Source organism: Salvia hispanica, chromosome 2, assembly GCF_023119035.1.
Source record: "Salvia hispanica cultivar TCC Black 2014 chromosome 2, UniMelb_Shisp_WGS_1.0, whole genome shotgun sequence".
Classification (NCBI taxonomy): Eukaryota; Viridiplantae; Streptophyta; class Magnoliopsida; order Lamiales; family Lamiaceae; genus Salvia; species Salvia hispanica.
Window position 1 is genome coordinate 7,389,385 of NC_062966.1, and position 18,947 is coordinate 7,408,331.

Genomic DNA, 18,947 nt, shown 5'->3' on the forward strand with positions numbered 1-18,947 from the left:
CAAATCTCAAATATTAAGATGTAACATTCTGTGTTCAATTATCATCTATTGCCAATAAAGAAAACAAAACATCTTTTCCTTGACCAGTAAAACTCCTAAATTAAGCAGTTAACTATGAAATTTGTAAAATGTAGTGTAAATAGCTATAGCTAATTAGAGCAAACGATCCATCAGCTGTACAAAAGATTAAAACTTTTCTTATCATCATCATCCAGTAATGGAAGAGGGATCAGTCTTCTTATTGGAAGATTGATGCTCCATCAAATCAAGCTCCTTGTGCCTGATGAGCAGCAACATTCTCTCATTCTCAAGTTTAGTCCTCTCATTGATGAGCTTCTCCCTCTCCATCTCCCTCTCCTTCTTGCTGCTGAACTTGAGCCACTTGAGCCTTTGCTTCTCCAGCTGGAACGACTGCGAATGGATCCCGAGCCTCTCCTCCTCCAGCGCCACCATCTTCCCCTTCAGCCACTGTCTCTTCTCCGCCATCGTCCTCCCCCCCTCCCTCGCCATCTCCGCATCCAAATGCTGAGCCAATGGCACCATCGTCCCCGCCCCCTTCCTCGTCCTCGCCCTCTTCCTCGACGACAATCTCTCATCATTAACATCATCCTCTTGCTCGTCATCATCAACATCATCCTCCTGTTCGTCATCATCAGCATCATCATCCCCATCATCAACATCATCCTCCTCGAATTCGTCCTCATCCCGCAATTTAGTCCCATCCTCACCCCCTCTGTTCAAATTGGGGGTTTTCTCCACCGCAGCGTGCAGGCACGCGGCGGCATTCATCTCAGTCGGAGGCGGCGATTGAGAATGCTGCATCGCACCACCGCCGCAGCTGTTGTGGTAAGCGCACATCTCCCTGAAATACAAGTGCTTGGAATTGAGCAGCTTCTTCACCTCATCCTTAACCTTAGGCGCCAAATCCATGGAATCGAGAAGCGATTGATTCTCCACAACGCGGCAAGAGGTTCCCTTCCCCAAAATGTCATTAACCCTCTTATACCTCTTATTCAAATCGTTGAATTTATCCTCGCATTGCTGCGGGGACACGTAGAAACCCCTCTCCATCATCGCCCTCGACACCGATTTCCACTTCCCCTTCTTCTGCAGCACCCCGCCGCCCTTCTTCTTCCCCCCGGCCTCCCCCGCCTCCGCCGCCCCCACCTCGTCGCCGATGTAGAACACCACCATGATCAGAAGCCTCACCATGTTGTCCGTCCACTTCATCCTCTGCCACGGCGACACTCTCCTCTTCCCGTCGTCGGCCGTGAATCCCGATTCGTCGTCGTCGCTCAGCGTCAAGCTCTGGTTCTTCGATTTGGGGTAGGGCAATGCCGCCATGGGGCTGTGCCGCTGCTGCTGCGGCGGCGGAATGTGGTGTGGATTTTGGGGATTCTGAGCTGGTGGTAAATTGTGGTGGAGCGACATTTCGAGCCCTAACATATTAGGCTGCAAATTTGAGTAAATCCCACTCGATTCCATCCAAAAACTTAAAAAGATTCAATTTTTCACATACATATAGCGTCAAAATAGGAAATTAAGAACAATGAATGGGACAAATCGTGATTGACCAGATTGTTGATTGATGCTGACCGCGTTTCTAATTCAGCATTGTAATAAGCAGAAAAGGTCAAGAAAAGGGGAAGATAAGAAGAGGTGGTTTTGGTAGTAAGAAATCAGGGGAATGCGATATGTATAGAAGGGGAGAATCGGAAATCATCATAATGTGGGCGTTTGTGGAGAAATCAGGGTAAGGGGCAGATGGTTTTGGTGGAAGAGGAGTAGTAGTTTTAGCTTGTTGTTGATTGCAAGACAGAAAAAACAGCTATTTGCCCATGGTTTTGGTGGGTTTTTTCTGGAGTGTGAGGTCTATTGTTTTGTGGGGTAGAGAGAGAGAGTCCACAGGTTTTGGCAAAACAAGCATCTGTGTTCAATGAATTTGAAACCCACCTTCTAAGATTTGGTGTGATCTGGGCCGTCCGTTTCAGATTCTATGAGAATTAGATTTAGTGTCAGGGTAAATACGTCATTTGCAAAGTGCGAGGCCATTGACATAGTATAGGTGGAATTTTTTATTATGTGTTATCTAACTTATATTGTCCTTTTGTTTCTAAAGCACAAAGTAGCTTTTACATATTATACTCTTCCTCAATATTCTATATTGACTTTATTGTTTTATAATTTGAGAACACATTTATATCCAATTTTGGGGTTTTTAAGAAAAAGCGAAAAGATGGATTAAAAAAATCAAATTTGAGAAAATATGTATATCCAATTTTTAATTAGGTTTTTGAGAAAAAGTGAAAAGCGGATAAAAAAAAAGTTAAAAAGTCAGTATCGATTTTTATATACTATATACTAGTGTTAATATAAAAAATATTCACGAAACTTATCATATGATAACATAATGACGATATTATCATTTTGTTGATATTTTATCTACTATTTATTGAGATTCGTAAGATTTAATTTCACGATACTTTGTAATACACTATGTTGATATAAAAAAACATTCACGAAAATTATCATATGATAACATAATGACGATATTACCCTTTTGTTGATATTTTGTCTACTATTTATTGAGATTCGTAAGATTTAATCTCATCCACTTATTTTAAAATCTAAGGGTGGGGATTTAGTCTTGATTTTGTATTAGGGTGCTATAAGCATTAGAATATGACCCAGGGTCGCGTTAAAATAAAACCAACCTTCTAATTCAGAACCCAGAACTATCTCAATATTATGTATTAAAATTATCAACACAAAGACAAAACTTTCTCAATAAATTTGTGTTGATAAAATTATATCTTTGTGTTGATAATTAAATTTACATGTTATGTTGATAAAGTTATATCTATATGTTGAGAAATCTCTAACATAATGTTGAAGTTCTGGGTTCTGGATTGAGAATTAGTTAGCATTTTAATTACCCATGTAATTCAATTATTTATTTGTATTGGGTGGGTTTGTGTTTAGAATTTGGGAGGAAAAAATAGGTGACATTCACAGATATATTTAATAGATTAATTTAAGAAAATTAATTCTGTAGATGTTAATATTATTAACATGTTTTTTGGCAAATACAGTTTATTTATTTTCTACGTAATACATGGAAAATTAATAAAATATTTATTTATGATGATTCGGTTTAATTGATACTATAATACAGTATAGTGTGTTATTTAATTAAATGGCCTCATTTATGTTATGTACTGGTGAATTAATTGAGGTTTGAATTTTAATGTAGTGTGTTTATATTTTAATGTTCAACGTGTTTATTTTTTTGAATAAATAATATCTTTAATATATGAATATACTAATGAGCAAATTTGGTTATATTATTTAATTTTTATAAATTATTTTTAAAAAATGTACCGGAGTTAATATGTAATTTTATATATTATTTTAAAAAATGTACCGGAGTTAATATGTAATTTAAGTAAAATATATAAGTATAATTAATACTTATAAAAAGTAGTAAGTGAATATTGAAAGGTTAGTTTGACTTTGAATTTGATATGAATAACTAGAGATGGTTTTACTATATTGAAAAAACTCAAATTTTTATTTATGGACGTATTAAAATAATAAAATGAGATATTTAATACTACTAATTATATACGTAAATCATGAACATCGTCAAACTCTCCCACTTATAATTTTATGTAATGCGTATATATTCATATCTCCCTTTATTTATTTTGATAGCATTATTTTTATTTAATTAATTTATCCTCACAGAACTGGGCTATATATTTTTTTAAATGGTTTTGTACACTATTAACAAGGGGTGCGTTAAAATGATAACACCTCTTAAAGTAACATCATACCATCATTCCTAGCCAATCATTTGTACATGTGGATGAATAATCAGCTGCCATGTGGCAATCATAAAAAATGCTTAAACGTAAATTTTCTCGACCAGCAATATCCAATACGCTACACAACAATTTACAACAATTTTTTCTCAGCCAGCAATATCCAATACGCTAGACAACAATCTATAGTTTTGTGTTCATTTATACTATTCTTGTATAGTTTTTATAATATTATTGAATATGTAGTGTCACGGTGTCACTTTAAGAGGTGTTGTCATTTTTTAACACAGACATTTGTTAACAATATATATAAATCAAATAAGAATCCTACAAACATCTTTTTTAGTCGATCAAAGTTAAATGTGTATAGTTAATTTTCAATTGTGATTTATTTTTTATCATTACATACTTTACAAGCACACTCGAACATAGTGGCCGATTATCCTAACTAGTATAACACCGGCAATATGCACGGACTATTATTCTATTTTGATATTTGTTTAATTTTTAAACAATTAAGCAATATCTATATGACATAAAGAAAATAATATCAATTTTAGTAAATTCATAAATAATACTCCATCTGACCCTTAAATATTGTCACAGTTTGACCGGATATAGGTTTTAAGAAATAGTATAATGGAAAGTGAGTTGAAAAAGTTGGTAGGATGTGAGTCTTACTTTTAAAATATTAGTTTTATAGTAATAAAATATGAGTGAGAATAAGTTAGTGGAATGTGGAGTCCACTACCAAAAATAGTAAAAAGTGAAATATGATAAATTTTGTGGAACATACGAAAATAAAAAAATGTGACAAAATTTCAAAGACGAAGGGAGTAGTATTGCTTATGATAATACACAACTCCGGTGATATTGCTAATAATATAGAAAATAATATAAATATATATACAAAACTAAGAGCATCCACATTCGTGCTCTTTGGCAAGAGCACGGACGTGGGTCCGGACCCACTTTTACTCCGTGCTCTTAGAGAAGAGCACAACACCCACATCCATGTTCTTCCGTAAAGACAAGCTCAAGGGTCCCACCATTCTATTATTCAATTTAAATACTTCAATTACTAAAAACATTTCTACAATATAAAAATACATTAAAATATAAAAAATAAATAATTAAATCCTAAAAAAACAAAAATTACATAATTAAAATCCTAAAAAATAAAAATTACATAATTAAAATCCTAAAAAATAAAAATTACATAATTAAAATCCTAAAAAATAAAAATACATGATTAAAATCCTAGAAAATAAAAAAATACATAATTAAAATTCTACAAATTAAAAATTACATAATTAAAGACTAAAAATTACCCCGTGGAAGACTAGTCATCTATCCCCAATGTTCTTCGGAGACCCCGTATCATTGCCACATGTGTTGCAAGTTGGTCGGGAGTCATGCTAGACCTATCGGCCGCATTGAGTTGACCCAAGAGGGTCCACAACGAGTTGGTCGGGGGTTGAGGTGGCCAAAAGGGAGCGGGAGCGGGATCGGGGGCGGATGGAGTCGGGGCGCGACGGCGGTTGGCCGTCGCCTACTTCCTTCCTTGCGGCCGGCGGAAACTGTTCGGGCCAGCGTCGGGGCTACCCAAGTTAGTTCCGGCAAGCTGGTTAGCCACCTCATCGAAGGCACCATCGGATAGGGCTACCGACCTCGACCGTTTGCTGGAGGAGCTGGAGGAGGATACTACGCTTCCCTTATACTTCGGATGATGGCGCGACTCCTGCCAACAACTGAGGTACATGAACGGTTTCAAATTCATGGATTGGTAGGTCGCTAAGGCAGCACTGATGATGTCGAGCTCGCTCTTGCCGCTCCCCGCCATCCGCTCTTCCTGGGGGTAATACCCCTGGAGCTTGTGGATTTCGTCGTTGGCTCTGTATATGGCATTGCGCACCATACTCTCATTGCGCATGATGGTTCCAGCCGGCCGGTATTCATTGTACCGACGAGAGACGCGCCACCAAAATCTATCCTCGGTTTGGTTCGTGCCAACCTCGGGATCTTCGGAGATGATCATATAGGCTTTGAATAACACATCCTTCTCCGCCGGAGTGTACGGGGTTCGGGTGCCACGAGGAGGAGGAGGAGGAGGAGTAGGAGTTGGAGTATAAGCAGTTTGAGAGCTGCCCGATCCGGGTTCGGACATCCACCCGCATCGCTCGGGGGAGTCTTGGTCGTCCACCGGGTAAAGTCGGTAGCCACCCGGAACTTGAGAACCTTGGGTTTGAGGAGGGGCTCTGATTCGAACCAATCATGGTTCCAACCGCGGAAGCCGGAGGGGTGATCGCCGGTGCCGGACATTTTTTTTGTAAGAATGAAGTGAAAGATTGAGAATTGATGAGAGAATTTAGATGAGAATTGTGTAGTGTGGTGTGAAATTTTTTATGTGGAAGTGGGGGTATTTATAGATGAAAAATGTGAATTTTGGGGGAAAAAATTGAAAAATAGAAAGAAAACGGATATAATTTTTTGGGAAGTGTGAAAATATTTTTTTTATTTATTTTCAATTTTTTTAAATTAAAAATGAATTCAAATAAAATAAAGAAAAACTGAAAATGCAAACGGCTATGTCGTTGGCCAATCCCGTCGCGCCATGTCAGTGTGCTCACTGACACGGACGTGCTCGATGCATCGAGCAGCGGCGCGTCGCGCCAGCGGCACGGACGCCGTCTGTGCCAGCAAGCACCGCTGCGGATGCTCTAACATTGTAAATTCATAATGGTGGTGCTATCTCAACCGATCGCCGACGACAATCTCGCCCCCTTCTCTTCATACATTGCGCGTTCGTCTTCTCTATGTATAATAGTACTCCTCCCGTTCGACTCAAGATGTTCATATTCTTGAGGACACAGAATTTTAGGAAGAATTATTAGGTAGAGAAAGTAAAGAGAAAATGGTAGTTGAATATTTTAATAAAATATAAAAAAAAAGATGAACTTATTTTCAAATAATGAAAGTGAATATTTTGAGTAAGACAAGCTAAAAAAGAAAAGTGAATATCTCGAATGAGACGGAGGAACTACCACTTGCTCTTCCCCTCACGTCCATATCCTTATTAATTACCTATTTTAAAGCATTATAAATGATATACTGCATAATAATTATAGTGGCGCGTTATCGATCCATTAAATTCACGTTTAATAAAATAAATACTATAAGCAAATAAGGAGAAGGAGAGATCGAGCAGGAAAAAAAAAAGAAGAGAGAAAGTGGGGACTGCATAAATCTCCCCATAGAATATTAGGGGGGAAATTAATGATGGTCTTAAATTGCTTTTATATTAGTACACTTACTCTTCCCCTCACGTCCATATCCTTATTTTTTTCTCTCTAAAACCCATTATCATAACAGGGGTAAATTAACGTATTTCGAGCCATAACAAAACTAAACCCATACTAAACATTCAAAGCCCAATCTATTGAACCCAACAAATGGCTCCTAAACGAATTCTAGCCAGAGAAAATGAAGATATGGCCATGTGTACCATACATAAATCACATTTGGGCCAACTGATATTGAGACTGTGTCCCTATCACTTCCTTATCCTATAAAAATTCTAGAAAAAACGAAATCGACCATCATCCTAAACTCATAAATTATTTGTTTTTTTATATTAAACATTACCATTGAGTGATTGAAGATAGATAGAAACAACAAAAATATCATAACCAAGTACACGTCTGTGGATAAACATAAATCAGTTTTGAGATATGTTGAATCATTGATTGCCGTGAGCAGCCAATATTATAAGGTTCGGCTAATTTGTAATGAAAATATTGAGGAGGTAAATAGTTTGGCTAAAACTATACATCCGAAATCATTGAATAGACAGAAATGAAGCATTTATTTTTGAGAAGCAAGGATTGTTGGTCAATTAGGCATTGACCAACACACCACACCACACCACACACAAAAACAAGAATTCTGGAGAGATGGTCAACTAGGCATTGACCAAAACACACCACACAAATTTATAGAGCAAGAATTTTGGGGAGAGGTGGTCAATTAGGCACTGACCAACACTTGGCTCACAGCAAGAACTTAGTCTCTAGGTATTTTCTTGCATCTAACTAAAATTCATTGGCTGCTGCAAAAATCTAAGAACCCCATGAACTCGTGATTGTGTATCATCTTCACGCTTTTATCGATCCCGATCACACCTGCCGAGAGAGACAGAGCAACGTTAACGAACTCTGTATGAAAGTTGCTAGCAAATAAAAATATTGTAGCATCAGTTGATAGTTCTTACCCATTGTGAGAGCACTAGCGAAAATGACACCGGAGAGGACGAACACGATGAGGGAAGCCCTTTTCAGGATGGTGATCATCTTTCGTATGAAATATTGACCCCAGAAGCCCGCCAAGATCGACACTGCCATCAGATACAGGGCTGCAAAGCAAATTTCGAATTCGATTAATTATTCTCACTAGAAATAACAACATGGTGATTGCAAACACACATACCATATGGCATTGGAAATCTCTTGAGAAGATAAAACTCCACCACCGATAGAGATGAGGAGAACATCATCACAAACGTTGCCGTCGCACTAGCAACCTGCAAAACATCATCCAGTTAGCCAAACATGAATAAGAGCATATCAACAATCATTGATACGGAAAATAAATGACGTACCTGAGGGATCACCCCAATCTCGAGCAAGAGGGGTCCGAGAATAAAACCTCCACCAGATCCTAACAGTCCACCAACGGTACCTCCCAATACACCACAGAGGGCACAGAAGGTGATATTTGTAGCATTCCATTCGATTGCTGCCTCGCATACATGTTCTTGAATTCCAGCCATCCTCCTTTTTTTGCTTTCCTTGTACAGTTTGACGCATTCATAGCCAAACACAACAAGCGCCACCGGGAGCTGGATAATACAAGGAATATTAACGATTATACAATAGTTAAGATGATATTATATTCATAGGTAATTCTTTTACCTGTAACAAGGTAAGCGTCCAATATACAGGACTACAAGCAGCCGTGCCATTCTGTAAACCAAAACATATTAAACAATATTTTAGTCATCATTATCAGCCAAATAATTGTGTTTGTTTTCGAAGAGAATGTTGCAGGGAAAACTGTAACTAGACTTGCCTTGATCACTTGAAGAAGCAAGAAACAAATCCATACAAGTACCAACACCGACATTCTCTTGATGTCCGTGTTATCCTTCATAATTTGCTGAAACATGAGGCAATGTTAATTCGACTCAACTTAGTAAATGAAAGAAGCAAGCAAAGAGCACGACATTCATCAAATATACTGACCGGTGCTGTTTTTTGTTCTTTAGGCACCAACGGCTCATACGCATCAATTAGCACTGACAGGGCAAAATAAAGAAAAATTATCATATGGTCACTTCTTGAGCTCAAAATGCTACATTTTGTCATAAATAGACTTACATTCTCCACGCGAACTAGCAAATCCTCGTCGGTCTTCCATGGATTTCTGCATTAACCATCAAGTCAACAACCGAGATTTTTTTTAAAACAATATGAATAGTACGTTTAAAATATTCCTAGTAAAATAGACAACATTTCAGTTGGTCATGTGACTAAGATGCTTCCTATTTAAAATTTTTGTTAGGTAATCACTCGCTTTCCAGACAGCTGAATTATCTACCATCTGATTTGACCAAAGGTTTGTAAATTTAAGGTCATTAACATAGATCATAGGGATTGAATATTATAGTGACAAATCGCAATTAAGCAAACAGCGAAACGAGTATTAAATAAATCAAAAACCTTACCTTTAGCATAGTTTCCTCCTTCCACATCCCAATCGCCTTGCAAAAGGATCTAGAAGAAGTCCCTGTTGGAAACAATGAAGAGAGAATAAAATTGTCAAAAGCATACCCCTGTTTCAGTGCAACTAAACCAGTATGACTACTCTTAAACACAAGCATACCTAAGAACAAAATGATGATTAAGACTGTAATTAGCCAATAGGGGAAGACAACACTCAAAGAGACACCAAGGGTGATGCCAAGCATGAGCATCGGCTGAAACAAGAGAGCCAAATCATAATCAAGTATGGGCACTTCTCTGCATGGATGAGGCACCCTCAAGTTGTACCAAACAGAAGATGCAGATGCCCCCATGATCATGCCTGCACACAATTACACAAACCTCCCTGTTTACTCAAAAAAGACTTAACTTCAAATCAAATTGGAGATAAATCTAAGTTAATTATTACACTTGGAAATGGCAGCAGCAGACTTGGTGTCAAAGCCAACAATCAGAGTGAGCATGGGGACAAAAATGCCACCCCCACCAACACCACCCACTGTTCCACAGGCTGAACCCAAGAACCCAATTACGGTCGCCAAAACAACCCTCCAACCAAACTCCAATTCCTGCCAAAGCCCACCAATAAAAATACAATCTTTTCAACAAAATCACAATAAAAACACAATCTTTCAACAAAATTACAGGATCTTGAGCATGCAATAATGTATGAAGAGAGAATTAGGCCACAAACTTACAGGCCAAACATGGTCTTCAGATTCAAGATTGTGGTGCAAAGCATTGGATGTGGAAGATGAAAGAAGTAACGGTTTTGCATCACCACCATTTGCATAATTGTTGACGAAATAGACGGAAGCAACAGCCAAAGAGAAGGCCGTCAGCAGGTAGACCACCAGCCCTTTAACAGCCATCGATGTTAAAATCACAACTTCTCCTTTTCTTCAGAGAATCAAACGCCGGAGCCCTTTTTTTTAGTCTCCCACCTTTTGATGAGTGGGCAGTTTCTTGCGGCGTTTGTGTATGCCTTTTATTTGTTGATGAATTTCGATAAAACAGTGTGTGCGATTTTTTCCTAATAAATAGACGAAATCCCAAAATTCAATTTGGATACAAACTCAATTCTCACTAAAGATTCGTTTTATTTCTGACATTCTGTATCACATAAATATCCTCTATATATGTACATTTTCCTCTATTTAAAATTTAAAAATAAATATTTATGTTAAAAGGTGGAATTAATTAATTCGTTCATTTTCTACTAAAACATAAAAATAAGTACCAAGTAAATTTTAAAACTTTCAAAAATACATTTTTATTTTAGGTCCACGTCTCACTTCAATTATTTAATACAGTACAATTTAAAACAAGGTAGTACTGAAAAATGTTTATACAGTTTCATTTAGAGATTGAAAAAAATCTCAATTTCAATAGGGCCATAATGAAGTTGGTCAGATTTCTGTTTGTAACAGTTTAGAGTTAATCCTTTAAAATGTTAGCTTAAATCTCAAATATTGTATGTTTTGTCTCGTTCACACCACTCTTGGATAGTATTCAATTCATCCTTTATAAAATTCATAATATAAACATGGTATGTAATTAACTCGGTTTCCTTGATGTAAAATCGTATAAAATCTCATTGCATTTATCAATAATTGCACTGTATAAATAAAATTTTAAGATAGGCCAAAATCTACTTATGAAAATTCTGTAAAAAAGTATGATGGAACAAATTATTGCATACCATAATCTACTTATGGAATATTCTCGCATCCAATGAGAAACAGTCACTCAATAAGGAATTTTAGTATAAGGAAATAAGTATAATTGAATATTCAAAAATCATGTGGCTAGCTATTTGCTGAGCATGTGACTCACAGCTCACAAAAATTCAGTTCTGTGATTACTATTTGGACATAAATTGCTCATAAGGTCGTCAGAGACGCCACCTGGCAGAAAGCTTATTATATGCGTTTAAGTGAACTAAAACTTATGCGTTTATCTCACCAATGAATTCTGGACTTTAAAAATATTCTCAGACAACTCTGGACTAATCGTTTATCTCGAAAATGGACCATTTTCAAGATAAACGCTTAATACTCATGAAACAGTGAAAAAAGACCATTTTCGAGATCAACGCTTAATCCAGAGTTGTCTGGGGATATTTTTAAAGTTCAGGATTCATTGGCGAGATAAACGCATAGTCCAGGGACTATTTTTATAGTTCAGTCTTTTACTAAAACATGTAAAAAAACGAGAGGAAATAAGTAACATTTTCATCATTGTAATAGCGCCCAATCTTAGGTAATAACACTTAGGGCCCGTTTGATAAGTTAGTAATGCCTGGATATAGATACTTATATAACTATTTCTAAGTGTTTGATATCATATTTAACCTATTATGTCAGCCCGTGGTTTTCTCTATGGCCCATCCGAACTCGCAAATTTTTCCTTAAAATACAAAGATATGTATCTCACAAATTTGGTCGGATAGCATTTCTAACTCATTTATTATGATTTATTAATACAAAATCTAGATAATTTCTTGTCTACCAAACAACAACGAAAAAACCTTCATCTGAGCTTATCTTGACACGAAGCCCGCATTTCTTTTCTTATTTAACAAATTTTATTATAACTCATCTTTCTTATCAAACGAGCAGTAACTCGAAACAAATTAATATTTGCTACTATTAATTTATAAATATGTAATTGTATAATATCTAGTCATCAATTAATCTGTCACGTCACCTTTTTTGGGAGAGGATTCGATGCACCACTGGTATGTAGTCAAAAATATAGGCTAATGGGGCAAATATTTGGTGAAATAGTAATATAAGTGTGAAGAAAATGACTGGAAAAATAATGACTTGTTTGGACTTGATACTGAATTTATGTAGACAGATCAATTTAAAGATACGGATCTTCCTATTCCGAGATTTCACTCCATAAACACATTTTTTTGTTTGCAAAAGTTATTGGATTAAGATTTCTACTATCCCCAGTTCATATCATTATATAATATGCGTCTGAAAATTGACACCAGTTCTTCACAAATTCCAGATCAAGATTTCCCTAATATCGTAATCACAAGCCATATATATATATTAGGTGGACTGTTATTTTTAACATGAATTAATCCCTAATTTAAATTATATAGGCAAAATAAGATATATAATTCGCTCCATTGAAAAAAAAATCCGATGAGATATGGTCCAAAAATTACGTAAAAGTATAAGAGTTTAATTAGTTTTGATGAAAAGAATAATTAATGGAGTATTATGAGTATTGATAATGAACGTGAATATGAATGGAAGTGCTATGAATGAAATATACGAATTGATATAGATATATAAAACTCACAAGTATGAAATATCGCTTTCTTTCGTTCTTAATTTTTTTCAATCATTATCATATTTTATGTTTTTTAAATAAAAGTTAAAATCATCGACCACTTGTAGTTGTAGATGACATATTTTATCTTTTTTTAAAACCGAGTAGTAGATGACATATTGAGGCTACTTATTAGTTTAGGAATATGATAAGTCGCCATAAAATAAATACTATAAATTATAATTAGTCTGACACAATCCCCATCGGTTCCGCTTTAAAATAAACGATGAATTTAATTAACGTTTTCGTCAATCATACATTTATTCTTCTACAAATCGAATTTGTTAACTACTATAGTACGGTGCATTTCTGCAAGAATATTTGTCCTCTTTTTTTTCCCAAATATTTTAGAACCCACACCACAACTACTAACTAGTTGGTCGGCCCTTTAATTTCGAAAGAATTAATGTTCTTTCATAGAATATTAATTAGATTTTTACACACATTGATAAGCTTGTGAAAGTAGAGTGAATGGCTAAAAAGAAGTAAATGTATAATTTGATGCATCCTTTTCATTTAGACAAAATTTGATTTACTATAACTTATTGTAGATGTGTTCATATACACGTGTATATAATATGCAACACAGCTCGAAAATTTGAAATTGCATAATCAAGTCGAAACATGGATGCTAAATATGATTAGATCTGTTTACCATCTCCAGTCTCCACCATTCAGCCCAACAGATATTTATCAATTAATTTGAACAAATATTTAAACATTTCTTAACAATGACTAAAGTTAAAACAATTCGAATGGAAATATTTGTTTAATTCAATACGATTAATGTAAACATGGTACTTAATTATTATTGTATACGTTATTCCACTAATATTTAATTAATAATAGTAGTAATCTTAATAATAATAGGTAGTACTATATGATGAGTCATGAGAATGAATGAGTGGGCTTATTATAAGTGATGGTCATTATTTACGTTGTCATTGTCAAGTAAATGACTACAAATGGGAAAGTTATTTTGTGTATTTATATTATACAAATGTACAAGAAATAGTTTCAAAACCTTTTAAATGTGTAAAACAAGTACTCTAATTAACTACTACTACACCCTATTCATAAAATTTTTCCATTTTGAACATTATAATTCCATTCCATATGTAAAATCGTTTCATTTTTTAGTAGAAAGTATAACACATCACATACTCTTACTTTTTCTTCTTTTTTCTACTTTGGGGATTCTGTCTAGAAAAATAATCTGATTCCTAAAATTTTAAATTCAAGTGTTTGTTTCAGATTTTAATCAAACTGGGAAAGTAATCAGAATCCGAGAACAAGGAAAGTTAGTACAATTTTCCAGGATTCTGAATCCTAGCTTTTCTTAGTTATTCTTTTTCCCAGTTTTAGGATTCTTACATATTTAATGCAATATAGTATAGTTTTATTATTATTATTATTATTATTATTATTATTATTATTATTATTATTATTATTATTATTTCGAATATTTTAAAAATAATTTAAAATTATAAATCATACTACTTAATTTTAGAAAATAAATAACTATGATTAAAATTATCATAGTTATAACTTATTTTATAATAATTCAAAATAATAATTAATAATATATTAAATAATTAAAATATAATTATATAATATAAATCATATGATAAATAATTATTATTATTTTTATAAATTAATAATTATTAATCAATAAAGTCATAGTGTAATTTTCATTTATTAAATTTATTCACTTATAACATCCTTAAATATTACTCCCTCCGTCCCTCTTTAGGAGTTCCGGTTTACCATTTTGGGGTGTTCACTTTAGGAGTCTCAGTTGAAATATTCCATAAATGGTATTAGGCCCCCACATTCCACTAACCTTTTTCTACTCATATTTTATTATAAAACTAATATAAAGAAGTAGGACCCACATTCCACTATCTTTTTTCACCAACTTTCCTTTACATTTCTTAAAACTCGTGTCGAACTCAACCGTGACTCCTAAAATGGGACGGAGGGAGTATAATTATAATACTAATTATTATTATTATTATTATTATTATTATTATTATTATTATTATTATAATAAACGAGTATAATATTTCAAACTATAATTTTATGTATTAAGTATTTTATATTATGATAGATAATCCATATTTAAACTATCCATTGTAATAATAAATATAATACTATAATAATTATTATTCGTAATTAATAGTTTATTAAGAATTTTAGATTATTATTCTTTTTTATAAATAAAAAATAATAAGTATATTTTTAGTTTGGTGTTAAAATTAAATATAAATTTAAAATCTTGATATTTTCCAAACACAGGAAAGTAAAGTTACTAGGAATCATATTCCCGAGATTCATTTTCCCAGAAATCATTTTCCTTGCCAACTTTACTTTCCCGTCAACCAAACATGGCCTTTATTCTTTTTACTTTTTCTTCTCTATACTTTATTAATATCTTTTTATTTAGAATGAACTATGCAAATGGTACCTAAATTATGCATTTTGCACGCCAATGGTCCTTAGATTTTAAAAATATCATAGGTCCTACACGAAGGTAGTAAGGTGTAATCACATTCTTGGTACTTTTTCATTATTCATCACAACTTTTGTACCAAAAATACCCCTCGGGCAAGTAGGGCATTTTTGGACTTTCAATTTAGGTAATGATATGATATTTTTTTTTCTCTCTCTAGTGTTTGATATGATATTTTTTCTTATAGTTTGAGTGCCTAAAATGATATTTTTCACTTCGATTTATAAATCACTTTATATCAATTCCTCTTTTTCTCTCTTTCTTTAAAACTTTTAGAAAGTAAAAAATTAAATAAAAAATACCATTAAATTCTTAAATATATAATTATAAAAATTAAAATTATAAATTTAATTATCAAAATAACTTGTAGCTAAATTTAATTTTATTGTAATTCGATTATTTTTAATATTAATAATTAAAATTTAGGTTTAATAAAAAAAATTAAGATTAATAAAAAATAAAAAATTTAGGATTAATTATTTTTTTAATTTATAATGTTAAATAAATAATCAAATCAAAATCAAAATAAAATTTAGCTAAAAATTACTTTGATGATAAAATTTATAAATTCAATCTTTTATAATAATATATTTAAGAATTTCATTATATTTTTTATTATAATTTTTTACTACTTTATAATAGTTTAAGAGAAAGAGAGAGAAAGAGGATTCGACATAAAGTGATTAAAATGTAAAAGTGAAAATTATCATTTTAGACACTCAAACTATAAGAAAATTATCATATCCAATACTAGAGAGAGATAGAGAAAATATCATATCTAGTACATAGATATGAGAGTTCAAAAATGATCCCCACGCCTTATGGGCATTTTTGGTACAAAAATTGTGATGTATTGTGAAACAATACAAAGAATGTGATTATACCTTAGTCTAGAGACTTCCTATGATATTTTTGAAGTTTAAGGACCACAATTGGCGTTCAAAACGGATCGTTTAGATACCATTTGCGTAGTTCACTCTTTTATTTAATAATACATTAAACACACTTTACTTAATTTTGTGTCAGAAAGAAATGTCTCCACTGCTATGGAACGAAGAGAGTATATTTTTAATTTAATTTTTGCTTTTTAGCTGAGCACCTTGCGTGGGCATATCTTCCCCCACGCGCCCTCCACCCACACATGGCGAGCTGGCATTGGGGGGTGACGCTGACTCGATGCCCGCAATTGGACGTCAAATTTTATTGATTTTAATTTATTTTAACAAAAACATAAAAATTAAAAAAAATACCAAAGTTAATAATATTTTTCCAATTCCATAAATGTTAAAGTTTCATGATCATTTTCTTAAAAAAATATTTTTTTATTATCCTAAACTCTTCTATATATACCTCATTCACTGCATAAATTTTTTATACCAATCAAACATTATCTCACTAAATATTTAATTACGTAGTTTTCATATTTTTTTATTAAATATATGAATATTATATTTAAATAATATTTCATCCTAATTAAATTAAATTTGTTTAGAAAAAAAAATTGAAATGAAATAGGAGTCTATGAATAGTTAAGAGATGAAATGAATTGGAAACGAGGATTGAAGGTGTTACTCCCTCCGTCCCCCATTAAGAGTCACATTTTTCCATTTCGGTCCGTCCCCAATTAAGAGTCACACTTCATTTTTACCATAAATAGTAAGTAGGTTCCACATTCCACTAACTCAATTCACTCACATTTTATTATAAAACCAATATAAAAAAATGGGTCCCACATTCCACTAACTTTTTCAACCAACTTTTCTTTACATTTCTTAAAACCCGTGTCCGTTCAAAGAGTGACTCCTAATAGGGGACGGAGGGAGTATCTTGAGATGAAGCGAAAAAATGACGTGGAAACCATAAATAACAATATGAGATGAATAATGAATTAGAGAATGAAGTAAAAAGTGGTGTGCATACTCTAAAAACTTAAAAGTACTATCACATTTGGTGCTTACCTTTTACTCTGAACTGTCGTATCATTAAAATAGAAACAAAAGACGTTAGTTTTGGGAAATTTCATGGAATCTTCCTTATACGATATATAGCCTCATCTGCCCATCCAATGAAATTATTCTGAATTTTCCTCAAACTAAAATTGTTTGTAATTGATGAAAAAACACAAGATTGTGAATTGTGATTATCTAGACATTTTGGATTATAGTACATGGAGATAACTTATTATACAGGTGCTGTAAACAAATGGGGTCATCAATATAATTAAAAATAATGAAATTTGAGAAATAGACAGTCCATCCTAAATGACTATATTTTTATAAGCATAAACGTATAACAAAATTGAGAAGTTAAAAGTTTTAACTACTACTCCTACTACTCCATCCGTCCCATAAAAGATGTCACACTTTCCTTTTTTAGTTTGTCTCACAAAAGATGTCACATTTTCTCTTTTGGAAAAAATTCATTCTCACATCAATTATAAAATTATATTTTCTCTCACCACTTAACACACAAAATAATATCTCCTATAATCTCGTGCCATTTTCCAAGTATAACATCTTCTTTGGGACGGAGAGATTACTTGTTATTAGTAATCAATTATACATCCGTTAAAATCGACCCAATAGTGCGTTGGACCTAATATATATATGTAATTCCATGTAATATTTTAATCATTAATAGGATCACTAGTCAATCATGCAAAAGTAAAAGTAATCTTTTGAATTTGACTAAATTGATATAAACATATGTGAATACCATTTCGGATGTTTTAGTCTTGTTTATTTTGTTTTATATACTAGTAGTAGTTGGCAATGCATTAAAAATGTTATTAACAATTTAAATTTACGAAGCTCATAAAATCAAAGTTCAATTTATTATTTTGTACCAATTCATGGTTCAACCAATTTGACCAATCGAACCAGAATATTATACTCCCTCTGTCCCATTAAAAATGCAACGTTTTCCTTTTTTGGTTGTCCCATTAAAAATGAAACGTTTCCTTAAATGGAAACAACTCTATCTCTACTTTTTCATCTCTCTTACTTTACTCTCTCTTCATTAACTCACAAAACAACACTACATAAAATCCCGTGGCGATTCTCAAATGTTGCATTTTAAGTGGGACGGGTAATCAAATATTAACCTATCCTAAAATGCTAAGTTACTAACAACTATAGACTATACGTTTTAGAGATCTAATGATCTCTAATATTGGAATGTATAGTTTTATTTGTTTATTATTAATGATTACAATTACTATTATATTTAGAATATAAGATTGTAATATCAATACAGTATATTAAAAATATTAGCATTCCAATATAAATAAATTGATTAAAATTACATAAATAAATACATTCAGATTTGATGGTAGGAATTACGCAACACCCCCATCATGAAATTGGCTCTTTGTGGTATGAGTTTTAAATTTTTAACATGACAAATATGCAATTTAATATAGTAGTAATAACTAATAAATTA

At 33.1% G+C, this 18,947-nt stretch overlaps 3 protein-coding genes across 3 annotated transcripts; all 3 read right to left on the minus strand.

Moving 5' to 3' along the window:
* Positions 1 to 31: 31 nt before the first annotated feature.
* Positions 32 to 1,879, minus strand: LOC125204289 (transcription initiation factor TFIID subunit 7-like). Its single transcript, XM_048102894.1, has 2 exons — positions 1,520 to 1,879; positions 32 to 1,439 (listed from the first exon to the last, which is right to left on the minus strand). Exon 2 carries the CDS (start codon positions 1,429 to 1,431, stop codon positions 208 to 210), a length of 1,224 nt encoding a protein of 407 aa, XP_047958851.1. The 5' UTR covers positions 1,432 to 1,439; positions 1,520 to 1,879; the 3' UTR covers positions 32 to 207.
* A 3,497-nt stretch (positions 1,880 to 5,376) lies between these two features.
* On the minus strand, positions 5,377 to 5,991 carry LOC125206205. Its single transcript, XM_048105492.1, has one exon. It carries the CDS (start codon positions 5,989 to 5,991, stop codon positions 5,377 to 5,379), a length of 615 nt encoding a protein of 204 aa, XP_047961449.1.
* Positions 5,992 to 7,670: 1,679 nt separating this feature from the next.
* LOC125207663 (sulfite exporter TauE/SafE family protein 4) lies at positions 7,671 to 10,720 on the minus strand. The gene is made up of 12 exons (XM_048107097.1): positions 10,342 to 10,720; positions 10,053 to 10,212; positions 9,765 to 9,965; positions 9,607 to 9,668; positions 9,260 to 9,305; positions 9,125 to 9,177; positions 8,952 to 9,038; positions 8,795 to 8,845; positions 8,482 to 8,721; positions 8,310 to 8,403; positions 8,095 to 8,235; positions 7,671 to 8,005 (listed from the first exon to the last, which is right to left on the minus strand). The coding sequence occupies exons 1-12, from the start codon at positions 10,513 to 10,515 to the stop codon at positions 7,923 to 7,925; spliced, it is 1,392 nt and encodes a 463-aa protein (XP_047963054.1). The 5' UTR covers positions 10,516 to 10,720; the 3' UTR covers positions 7,671 to 7,922.
* Positions 10,721 to 18,947: the final 8,227 nt, after the last annotated feature.